Below are 13,007 nucleotides of genomic sequence, written 5' to 3'. Positions count from 1 at the left end.
AAATTCCGTCCTTGCAAATATGCAAATGCAGCAAGAGATGTATGACACCCCCTGTTGCATTTGCGATCCCAGCACTGCAAACGAGTTTGCAGGCAAGGAACACCAATGGTCGGTCGCGATGGTGGACGGCGCCGGGCCGAAAGCCAGCTGAATAAGCCCTAGCTTATTCAGGCTGGCCGGCTTGCGAGGCCAGGAAATTGCGTCCGTGAACACAGTCCTTGGCCTTGCCAGTCCTGGCAAACAGGACAGACATGCCCCTGTTTCTGGCCGCCCCCGCCTTAAATGCCTTTGCCTGTCAATCAGGCAATAATGCCCATTAAACAATATACCACACACCGTAATGCCCATTACACATTATGTCACACACCTTAATGCCCATTACACAATATGCCACACACCATAATGCCCATTACACAATATGCCACACACCATAATGCCCATTACACATTATTCCACACACCGCAATGCCCATTACACATTATGCCACACACTGTAATGCCCATTACACATTATACCACATACACATTATGCCACACACAGTTCTGCCCCTGACACCATTTTATGCTTTACTGTACAGCTTCTAATTACTTTTAAATTACCGTATTGTTGTCAGGGGTCTCATGCTCGTTGTTAGGGGTCTCATTCTCGTTGTCAGGGATTTCATGCTGTGGGTTCCATGCTCGTTGCCAGGGGTTTCATGCTCTGGGTTCCATGCTCGTTGCCAGGGGTTTCATTCCCTGGGTTCCATGCTCGTAGCCAGGGGTTTCATGCTCTGGGTTCCATGCTCGTTGTCAGGGGTTTCATGCTCTTGGTTTCATGCTAGTTGCCAGGGGTTTCATGCTTTTGGTTCCATGCACGTTGCCAGGGGTTTCATGCTCTGGGTTCCATGCTCTGGGGTTCCATCATGCTCGTTGTCAGGGGTTTCATGACAGAAGATGCAGCTTTCTGCATCTTCTCCCGGAGACGCCAGCGTTCCTGACACCTCTGGGTAACTCTATACGTGCTGTGCTTCCCTGACAAATGCTAGAGGTCAAGTAGGACCTCTAACATCTGTCTCCTCCTAGGCGGCGGCCATTTTTGGAAGGACATTTTCATCAGATTCCATGCGGATGGCTAGACCACATGGAATCTGGTGCAGATGGGCGCCCCAAGCCACCACTGGGGGCTAATGTTATGCCACTGATGGAGGGCGTTTATTTAATTTTACATTATGCAATTGGAGTCAGATCTTCCACTCAGTGTAATGGCAAACATAGTGTCTGTGTTTAAGGAATACACCCCGATATTAATGCACAGAGTTCTTTCTGTCACCGCAAGGGGTATATTTACTAAAGTGAGGGTTTATTGAAGTGGAGGTGTTACCCATAGCAACCACTCAGATCCTAGCTATTATCTTCTAGAAGGTGCTAGATAATGATAAGTAGAATCTGATTGGTTGCCATGGCAACACCTCCACTTCTATAAATCTGCACTTTAGTAAATATACCCCTAAGAGTCTACTCTTTGTGATAAAGGTTTGTGGAAATTAAGTATTATCAAATATCCAACTATTTATGACCAAAGTATCAGTAGCCACGATTATAGAAATAGATGTAAAAAATGTTCACCTCCATAAATCTACATTCGGGCAGACATTGTAGAAATGGAAAACATTTAGTAGCAATAAAAATTACTTTAGGCTAGGCTTGTAATACTCTGGGAAATAACAAAGATTTCCAGATAACAGCTAATTAACATCAAGGGTCTTTTGCATTATATTAATACCAACATTTATGATCCATCCCTTTGGAAAACACTAAACGAGCCAGTTGTGTTTGGAGAAAACCACAGAGAACATCGCTACTCTCTGAAAGAACATTACTGCGGGTCTTAAGTTTACCAAATACCACATGGGTGTTTCAGAATATTGTTGGAAGATATTTGTTGATATACAAGTTGAAAGTGGAACTTTTTGGTTTTATTGATCAATAACAAGTACTTTATTTTATTAAAGAACCAAACTGCGAACCATTGGCAATGATGCTCCTGTAGTCCCACATTCTTAAACACACAATAAATACAAGCTAGAATGTCAAAGGCATCACTTTAACACAGTAGAAATGTCATTACAAGAAAAACAGGTCATGCAACACACAACAGAATAAAAATCTAGCTAAGGCAGTTCTGTAAAGAGGAATGGAAGGGATGCAGTCGATATCCCGACCGCTGGGATTCTGGCAGAATGCAGATGCCGGAATTCCAACATGTAAGAATACTGGCGCCAGCATCTTACAGGTAAGTATAGGGGTTAGGGTAAGGCACTAGGGGGAAGGTTAGGTTTAGGGTGCAGGGAGGGGGAGGTGGTTTAGGCACTAGGGGGAGAGGTTAGGTTCAGGCACAGGGGAGGGAGGGTTAGGCTTAGGATAGGGAGAGGGGGAGGGTTAGAATACCTACTGACAAGTGTCGGTTTTCTAAACCTGTCGAGATGCCGATGTCGGGATTCTGACCACCGGGATCCCATATACATTCCGGAATGGAAGAAAATTAGCCAAGTACATTTTATCACTAGGTAAAATAAATATTTGACAGTGAAATAAGAAGCAGATACTAAACATTTTTGCCAAAAATACAGAGTTTTAGTTATTCAGCCAGATTCTTATTTATTATTACTAGTAGTATAAGTGACCAACATTTTGTGAGCTATTAAGCTGGGTACACACTGATAGTACATCAACGGGTGTGTGAACACCAGATATCTGAAAGATATATCAATCATCTGCTGGTGTGTATGGGCGACCCGCCGATCGCCCGTACACATGCTGCAAGGACCCGCCGGTGAGTGATAGCTCAACTGGGCGGGCAAATTTAAGAGCCTGCCCAGTTGTGATCTCATGCTCGGCACATCGGGCAGACGATTGGAAAGTGTGTATGCATTATTGGTAACTTGATAGTGTTTGCAAACACTTAAGGGTAACTTGACTAAAGTAAGAGTTTTTAGAAGTGCAGATGTTGCCCATAGCAGCCAGATTCTAGCTATTATCTTCTAGAAGGTGCTAGTTAAATGTTAAGTAGAATCTGATTGGTTGCTATTGGGAACATCTCCACTTCTAAAAACTCTCACTTTAGTAACTATACCCCTTACTGTAACCTAGATGAAGACAAGGCCACATTTTTAGAGCCTCTCACAACAGAACAAGTTTCCTGTTTGGATGACAATGAATGGGATTAGCTTTGTGTAACAAGTAGTATTTATCAACCACCCAATACACAAAGGGGCTTATGCAAAGTTATTAGCAAGTCAAAAAAGGTGCAATTTGCTTTCTTCTGGAACAAACCATGTTGCAATGCAAGTGGTCCAGAAGAATTTATTATTTTTACATGCAGGGTAAGTGCTGGCTTCTTTTATATCTAGCGACCAAACACTGGAAAGTTTTTGATTTTTACACTGAATTTCAGAAATCAGATAGGACATGACAATTCACAACACTAAATCTCTCAGCACATTTTAAATGCGCTGCACCTGCAGTCAAGGTTTTGCCAAGTTGCAAATTTGCTTTTGTTTTTATTTGCTCCTAACAGTGCATAAGCCCCAAAATTCCCTAGCTGCATCTTTTCCTGAAGTCATACATGGTTTCAAACACAGAGCTGGGTGTATTAATTTCCAGTAACATAAATAAAGTTTTGGATGGAAACTGTGTCATACTTACTGTCTCTCCCGGAATGTCCGGAATTTTCGGGGAGTTCCCCAGAACACTGTTAGAGTAGGTGGTCCTCCTAAATCCTGCCCACTTCCTAGTGAAGGAGCTGTCCCCATCAGCGGTCAAGTTAAATCTCTCCTCATGTTGACCTGTGTCCCCTTTCCTACACAGTTCAACTGTATTCCTGTGGTCACTATAATGAGTAATGAGATGAGAAACTCTAATAGTGGGAGGGACATTCTGATCAACTGTTCCGTAGATTATTGTAGAATAAAATTGGTGTTGTCTATAGTTACCAATTAGATATTTGCTTAATTTAATACAATGAGAAATAGCTAAAACATGAACCAATGAAACATTTTATCTAACAGAAAACTGTTTTCTTCTCATAGGGTTCAGATGAAAAAGACGACTCTAAAAGGGTGAGTAATGCTAGCCACATTGTAAAGAAAAATTCCCCGCCTCGTGAACTTTTTGTGAAGTAAACTAGCGTCTTAATTTCTTTTCTGCACAGTTCTTATTTCATTATTCTAAGAGTCATGACTCAGGCACCTCAAACATCACGGTAAGTTGCAGTTTGAGAGAGCAACAACCAAACTATAGCTTATATTAGCCCCACAGCTAAGAAGTATCCATTGCTAAATATACATTGCTATTACTAGTGCTGCACTGGTTATATTCATCAGATCTGCGGGATAATCATTGGAATTGGGGAGTTATACGTGCACCAATGAATGTGTACAGCCACACAGCATGCACTGTGATTTTAAAACCTGGATATAAAATGTTTAATGGTCAATGACATAATAGGGTGAGAAACTGATTTAAAATTAGCTTGAGAATACATAAAAGGAACAACCACAAAGGTAATGTGTGCTATAGAGACTTGGATAAAGCTTTTTGAGCTGTAAGTACTACTTTCTGTTGTTAGGACTGATGATTACAGTAGTGCTTTTTCTAAAGCCGAGTTGGATGGTAAAAGGACTGCCTGCAAATTAGTTAGTAGTTACTGGATAGGCAGATATTGTACATAGCACTGGCAGAAAGCAGAAAAAGATGCTGTTACAGAGGATTTTAGGTAAAGGGGAAAAGTTTTTATAACTAATAAATTAAACTGGCGATGAGACATTTTAGATTTCAGTCTATATATTATGGGTTGCACAGTGGTTAGATTTGCTTTCTCAGGGTGCTGGTACGATGGACGTCTCGATAACCAGGATATCATAAGTGAGGAGCTTGCAAGCTCTGTGTTCACTTAGGTGTCCTCAAGGTGCCTCAGCTTCAACACACAGCAAAGTTACACACCAATAAACTAATTTGCTTTTGACAAAATGAACCCTATTGTTTCTGTTTGAGAAGTTAGACTGGAAGCCCCAATAATAATGTGTAATATGTAGGCGCTATATTAATAAAGGATAATATATTTTATAGATAATTTTTTAAAGCAAATAAATTGATAAAGAGTCTAATTCATTACGCAGCGGTTGGGAGTATGCAAATGTTGCAGACTCCGGGATTTGTATTGAGATGCTCACTAGCGGTGCCTCAAGTCCACCAATTGCGTACAGTAAAGCATCCTGAGACCATTCATGTGTGGGGTTGCTTCTCAGCCAAGGGAGTGGGCTCACTCACAATTTTGCCTAAGAACACAGCCATGAATAAAGTATGGTACCAAAACATCCTCCAATTTCTCCCAACCATCCAAGAACAGTTTGGTGAGGAACAATGCCTTTTCCAGCATGGTGGAGCACCTTGCCATAAGGCAAAAGTGATAACTAAGTGGTTCGGGGAACAAAACATTGAAATTTTGAGTCCATAGCCAGGAAACTTCCCAGACCTTAATCCCATTGAGAACTTGTGGTCAATCCTCAAGAGGCAGGTGGACAAACAAAAACTCACAAATTCTGACAAACTCCAAGCATTGATTAGGTAAAAATGGGCGGCCATCAGTCAGCATGTGGCCCAGAATTTGATTGACAGCATGCCAGGGCAAATTGGAGAGGTCTTGAAAAGAAGGGTCAACACTGCAAATATTGACTTTGCATAAACTTAATGTGATTGTCAATAAAAGCCTTTGACACTTATGAAATCCTTGTAATTTTACTTCAGTATAACATAGTAACATCTGACAAAAAGGTCTAGAAACAATGAAGCAGCAAACATTGTGAAAACCAATATTTGTGTCATTCTCAAAACTTTTGGCCATGGCTGTACATATACATACACACTAGGGTTCATTTTATTTGGGGGGAGCCAATTAACCTACTTCTATATTTTTGGAGTGTGGGAGGAAACTGGAGTACCTGGAGGAAACCCACGCAAGCACAGTGAGAATATACAAACCCCACACAGGTAGGACCGTAGTGGGAATCAAACCCACTGCCTCAGTGCTATGAGGCAGTAATGCTAACCATTACACCATCTGTGCTAAACCATTTGGTTGCTCACAATGTCTGTCGACGGAGCCTTAACTACTGCATACGAATTAGCAGTCGCTAACTGCAATACGCCCAGGCCAACAATAGATAATTTGGCCTTGAGCACTGTTCATTTAACATTTTAAGTTTGTTCATATGTTCCCATTTACTATCATTTGTTATCACCACATATCATGGTGATAGTAAATAATTTTGAGCATGTGTTTAGCAAAACTTTTTTGTTGGAACAGTGGTCCAAAGAGGTACTAGTTTTCTGTAATTGCATCTGGTGGAATCGGTATGTATTGCCGGCTGTCAGGATGCCTCCTGTCAAAATACTGACAACGGCATCCCGATGGTTGGTATCCAGACAGGGGTTGGGTAAGTATACTTAACCTCCTCCCTTCTTTCCCTAACTGTCCTTTCTTCTTCATGGTCCATAGGCCTCCACAGGGGAGACAATGGGGTGTAGGTGGGACCTTGGGGGACCGGACACCAACAGCAAAGCTTTCAATCCCAGGATGCTCCGGTCCTTCCACCTATACCCCGCCCACAGCCTGAGGGCAACTCAGTTTCGTTGGTGTCTGGCAGGAGCTGGGTCACCATTTTTAACAGTGGGGCTGCTTCAAGTAGTCCAAGCTTATTTTTATGATTTATTTTTTATTTCTAGTGTTGTAAACTGAACAACAGCAAAAGACTGTCCCTTGGATGTCTGCGCTGCTGCTCCATTACCTCTCCGGGGCGCCGTGACACCAACCTTGCAAGCTCCCTGGACAGGTAAGGTAGACCCCTGCTTGCAGGGGCCCGCATTTTCATGCAGTCTAGCCTCCGGTCTCAGGCGCTGATGTGGACTCTGGTGTGCCCACGACTCCGCTAGACCACTGGGGCATTAATATACTGGCATGGAGGCATATTTAAAGGCCGGGGGACCCAGTGATTAACGTGAGCATGGGGAGAAGGCACTCTCCCTGCAGCCCCTCCCCCAGCTCAGGGCACCATTCCACTGCGGTCTAGCCGTTCCCTGAGCTGCTCCTCCCTCACCCTCCACCCCCTCAGAGACGCGAGGCAGCCATTTTCTGCTTCACAGTACAGTCTTCCTATATAACTCTCCCACCGGCCTGGTTATACAGCAATATATCCTACCAGCCACTGTGGTCTGCGTAGTTGATTGTAGTGCCAATTGCAGATATATAGTGTTTTTTTCTATACTGTCAGCTTATACCTTTTCCTTCATTCTAATTTACCTTGACATACTAGGGTATAGGGGGTTCATTGTACCTCACATCTCCTATATATTTGTGAGGGCTGTCACATACTATATAGCGCGGTTGCACACTACACTGTGCCATATTACACATACTGCAGGGTGTTCACTGCACTGTACCATACTGTGTGTTTTATTCTTGTGGCTATGTTTGGCAGAGGAAAAAATAACAAGCAGGCCGATGCTGCTGCTCCTACTCTGGTGTCTTGTAAGTCCTGCTCAGCGGGCTTAGCCCCAGAGGACCTCATTCAGGATGGTCCTTGTACAAATTGTTGCACAGACTCAAGCCCCTCAGCCCCCGTGTCTCCTCCTCAGGACCCACCCTGGGCAGCCTTTTCTCAGGTACTGACAAGGATTGCAGACCACTTAGCAGTCCCCGTGTAGCCCCCACCCTGTGGGATGGCCACACATGTACCCTTTGCAAATCCTTTGCCTCCCCCATGAGTAGACATACTCTCTACCTCAGTACAGAGTTGGCTAATACCTCTACAGTTTATCAGCAAATGCTGCAAAAGGAAAAGCCTTTACCTACTAAACCTACTAAAAGTGCTGTGTTATCTTCCCAGTCCACCCAGTTATCTGGTTCTAATATATCATCTAGGGAGGCAGAAGACGCAGATCTCTCTCACTCTGACTCCGTCTCAGGAGATGAGGAGCCACCCTCTAAATTAAATATACCTGCTCTTGTGAGCTGTAAAATCTATTTTACAAATAGAAGATGAAGAACCCGCTCCTAAGAAAAAACAACCACTTTTTAAATGACAAAAGGTAGTTTTACCAGTGTTCCCTCACTCTGATCAGCTATCTGATTACATGAGTGATGCATGGAATACGCCCGGTAAAAGGTTTCAAATTCCAAATCGTTTAAGTTCCTTTTACCCTCTTCCAGCTACCGATTGCACTAAATGGGAAGTTCCCCGAGCAGTGGATTCTCACGTAACACGTCTGGTTAAGAATGCCACCTTACTCATCCATACTGCAACCTCCTTGATGGAGACTACAGATAGGCATATAGAAGCTTGTCACAAATTCAAATGCTCTCTTACAGGAGCTATTACTCGTCCTGCTAGGGCTACGGCCTGGGTGGTAAAAGCCATTGAGAGTTGGGCAGAGGCCCTAGAAGAGACATTCCCCCTGATGCTTCAAGGGAACAACTATCCTACATATTTCACATTAGAGATGCAGCCTCCTACTTGTGAGAAGCAGCTATGGATACGGCTCTCCTGGCCTCCAGGATATCTGCCACTTTGGTAGTGGCTCGCCGTATTGTTTGGCTCCGTTCATGGAAAGCAGACTCAGGTTCAAAAAGGGCTCTGTAGTCTCTTCCTTATTCTGGAGATATCCTATTTGGTCCATAATTGTGACTACTTGGCAGCTTTCAAGACGGCGTTCCTTCCCTCTACATATAAATACAAAGCCTCGGACATCATCCTTTTGGTCCTTTTGCCCTCAAGGAAAAGCTAAGGGTCAGTCCTTTCCATGGAAACAGGCATCAGCCAAGGCATCCAAGCCTATGGCCAAACAAGCCTGGGCTACTAGATGTCCACCTGCCAAGTCTGAGGACAAGCCTACAGCCTGACGGGGTGGCCCTCTCCCTGGGGGCTCCCAGGGTGGGAGGCAGACTTCTTCAATTCGCCCAGTTTTGGCATCACACCACATCAGACGCCTGAGTAACAGAAATGGTCTCCCACGGATATGCTCTATCCTTCCTAAGGCAACCCCCCCAGCAATTCTTTTGCACAGGGCCTCCTACGGACCCAAGCAAGGCCCTGCTGCTCCAAAAAGCCATTCAGTCCTTACTGAATTCAGCAGTAGTAATTCCGGTCCCCTCCTCACAATGAGACAAGGACTATTATTCTACCCTTTTCCTGGTTCAGAAGCCCAACGGGTCTCACCGGTCTATTCTCAACCTCAAATGTCTGAACAAGTTTATCACGGTGCCCAGGTTTCGTATGGAAACCTTCCGCTCTATTATCCTGGCTATGGAGCCTGGGGATTTTATGGTGTCTCTGGACATTCAGGATACTTACCTACATGTACCTATAGTGCCTTCTCATCAACAATATCTCTGTTTTGCTATCCTACAGCAGCATTACCAATTTCAGGCCCTACCGTTTGGCCTTTCAACGGCCACTTGGGACCTCTTGCTGTTGGCCAGCTTCCCAGAGATTCTTCACCGCCATCTGCAGGTAACAATTGCCTTCCTACAAATGCACGGGTGGCTGTTCAACTGATCTCCTTAATACAACAATGAGTCTGCAGTCGTCGAGTGTTCACGCTGATATGAAGACAATGGGGATCAATGGTGTCCACCTTCCACATGGTGGAGTTCGCTCAGTTTCACTCCAAGCCACACCTGATCCTCTCCAGAATGGCCTACCCCATCTATTCGATCCAAAAAGATGGGCCTCTCCCTGCAGGTTCGCCTGTCCCTAGCCTGGTGGCTACAGACATTCCATTTAGACAAGGGTCACCTCTTTTGGATCCCGGATTGGGCTCTCTTCCCTACGGATGCAAGCCTCCGAGGGTGGGGCGCAGTGACCGGCCAGCACTCCTTCCAGGGCCGCTGGACCCCAGTCGAGGCAAAGTTACCAATCAATGTCGTGGAACTTCAAGCCATCTACAGAGCTGTCACTCTTGCTCAGGATATTCTTCAGGGCAGGCCAGTACAAGTAGCGTCCAACAATGCCATGGCAGTGGCCTACATCAATCACCAAGGAGGCACTCGGAGTTGGGCAGCAATGGCAAAAGTGTCCCACATTCTCACATGGACCGAACGCCATCTCTGCGGTACTCATCCCGGGAGTTCTCAATTGGGAAGCATATTTCCTCAGCCGTCACGACGGGCATGCATGAGAGTGGTCTCTAGATCCAGAAGTCTTTCAGCTCCTAGTGGACAAATGGGGTCTGCCGGATGTGGATCTCATGTCCTCAAGGCACACAACAAACTTCCAGTATATGGAACCAGGACAAGGGACCCCAACGCAGCCTTCATGGATGCATTGTCAGTGAAATGGACCTGAAGTTCAAGCAGAAAGGGGGCACAGTCCTGTTGATAGCTCTTGCTTGGCCCAGATGCTATTGGTACTCCGATCTTCAGAGTCTCTCCATAGACATTCCTCTTCACCTTTCTCTATGGGTAGACCTGTGGTCTCAGGGTCCATATCTACATCCGGACCTGGCCCATCTGTCTTTAATGGCTTGGTTCTTGAGACATCCCTCCTAACTGCTAAGGGAATTTCCAGCTCTGTGGTCCAGACCATGCTCAGGGCCCGTAAACCGGCCTCAGCCAGGATTTATCACAGAATAGGGAATACATATTTCCAATGGTGTGCTCCAAGAAACTATGACCCTCAAGTTTTTAAAGGTGTCTAGAATTCTTGCCTTTCATCAGGCTGGATTAGATCTAGGCATCCGTCTAACATCTCTAAAAGTGCAGGTCTCTGCTTTATCCATCTGGTTCCAGTGCAGACTGGCTCATCTATCAGATGTTCACACCTTCCTGCAGGGTGTTCTCCGTATACAGCCTCCCTATGTCCATCCTGTGGCTCCATGGGATTTGGCAGTGGTGCTCCAAGCACTTCAAGAACCTCCATCCGAACCTCTGGAATCAGTGGATTTCAAGTGGCTCCCTGTGAAGACCCTGTTACTTCTGGCTATCGCATCTGCCTGTAGGGTATTTGATTTAGTGGCGCTTTCATGTCGTTCCCCTTTTTAATCTTTCATCGGGACAGGGCAGTTCTTAGAACACGCCCGGGCTTCCTTCCCAAGGTGGTCTCTCATTTCCACCTAAATGAGGAAATTGTGGTTCCGGCCTTTCAATCACAAGACCTCTCGGCAGGTGAGGCCTCTTTGGATGTGGTCCATGCTCTAAAGATCTATGTGGATCCTTACTACGTCCATCAGGAAATCGGACTCCCTCTTCGTCATATAAGGATTACACAAGAAGGGTTGGCCATCTAACAAACAGACTCTGGTCAAATGGATTTGCATGACTATCTCACAGGCTTACACGCAGTCTGGCCTTCCTGTGCCAGCTACAGTATCTGCTTATTCTACTCGCTCTGTGGGTCCCTCGTGGGCAGCCCGCAGTGGCACCTCAGCTGAACAGCTATGCAGGGCAGCCACCTGGTTGTCTGTTCACACCTTTCTTAGGTTTTATGCCTTTGATACATTTGCCTCTCAGGATGCTTCCTTTGGGCGTCGGATTCTCCTATCAGCTCAGGAGCATTCCTGCCCTTGAAAAACTGCATTGGGACATACCCAATTTCTCCCTGTGAAGCCCTATGGACCCTGAAGAAGAAAAGGAGAGTTATGGTAAAACTTACCTTTGTTAACTAGTTATTTGTTTCCTTCTCTGTGTGAGTGTGATTCTTCAGGGTGCCAGTATTTCTTCTTTCCTTTCCTGCCTTGGGCTTGTTAACAAAACTGAGTTGCCCTCAGGGGTATAGGCTGAAGGACCAGAGCTTCCTGGGATTGAAAAGCTTTGCTGTTGGTGTCCGGTCCTCCAAGGTCCCACTTACACCCCATTGTCTCCCTGTGGACCCTATGGACTTCGAAGAAAGAGAGTTAACAAAGGTTAGTTTTACCATAACTCTCCCTTTCTGATAGCCTAACCCTTCCCGTTAGTGCCTAAACCTAAGTCTCCCCCCTCCATGCCAAATCCTAACACTCCCCCCTTAGTGCCAAAATTACCAACTGGACGAGTCTGATGTTAGTAATAGTAGTAATTAGACCCTTAACTAGACTTTTTGGTGCCCTGGGCCAGAAAGACATTGCCCTCCCCCCCTTCATTTTTCAAAAATGGGGTTTGGCCTTATGGGGAAGGTGCATTACAAATCTGATTTGACCTGTACTATCATGAAGGGGTACCAATCCCTTTGTTCCACTGTTATTCAGGTGTCAGTGCCAAATACAGTGTGAATCCAATGGCTGCAGTATTGATACACAATAATTATGCAGTATAACTCACCAGCTCTAGAGGAGGAGAGCCATGAACAAGCCTGGAGCCGGCAGTGTAGATCACTGGCTGAAGGTATAGAAAGAGTGCTACTTGTAGTGTTTATTCAGCAAATATCAGCCACAGAGAAGATAGGGCTGCCAGGAGGGTCATTTCATGGTATCTCACGTTACAAAGTGACATAGCCAGTATATGCATGGCTATCAACAGCAAAAGGAATTTTAGATTAAATCATTTTTTGAGTCTGTAAATGGAACAGGTTATGCTTTAAAAAAAACTGTATACAGGAATTGCTAATTGTTTGCTATGTCACTTGTAACGTGAGTTACCATTGAATGACACAGGAGATGCCGAGGATCAAAGCAGAGTAAGCTACAATGAGAATGATTATAAACAGAAAATTGACAGGTGCCACTGATCAGCGCCCCCTGCCCTCCGGTGCCCTGTGCCGTGGCATATGTTTCATCACCCTAGTTACGGCCCTGGTAGTAATAATAGTAGTGGTAGTAATAATAATAATAATAATAATAATATAAACACATATTTATATTATAATAGTAATAATTATGTTATACAAGTATTATTTCAGTATGTTTGAAAAACAAATTTCAGCTTACATGATGCATTTACAATTAAAATACAGTTCACATACAGTGCCCGTTACATTTTTTCAGCTCATGTTATAGAAT

General features: G+C 44.7%; 1 protein-coding gene across 3 annotated transcripts in view; it reads left to right on the top strand.

The window, feature by feature from the left end:
* NMU (neuromedin U) overlaps positions 1–13,007 on the top strand; it is a 103,984-nt gene that overhangs the window by 46,712 nt on the left and 44,265 nt on the right. For 2 of the 3 annotated variants that reach the window (XM_088478794.1, XM_088478792.1), the window contains exons 5-6: positions 4,070–4,099; positions 4,192–4,242. In XM_088478794.1, the coding sequence (XP_088334920.1) occupies positions 4,070–4,099; positions 4,192–4,242 (81 nt within the window). The remainder of the gene's footprint in view (positions 1–4,069; positions 4,100–4,191; positions 4,243–13,007) is intronic. The other variant, XM_088478793.1, reaches the window with a different exon arrangement.

Source organism: Taudactylus pleione, unplaced genomic scaffold, assembly GCF_031769625.1.
Source record: "Taudactylus pleione unplaced genomic scaffold, aTauple2 ptg000218l, whole genome shotgun sequence".
Classification (NCBI taxonomy): Eukaryota; Metazoa; Chordata; class Amphibia; order Anura; family Myobatrachidae; genus Taudactylus; species Taudactylus pleione.
Note: the sequence above shows the minus strand (reverse complement) of the source record. Positions and strands in the feature narration are given on the sequence as shown.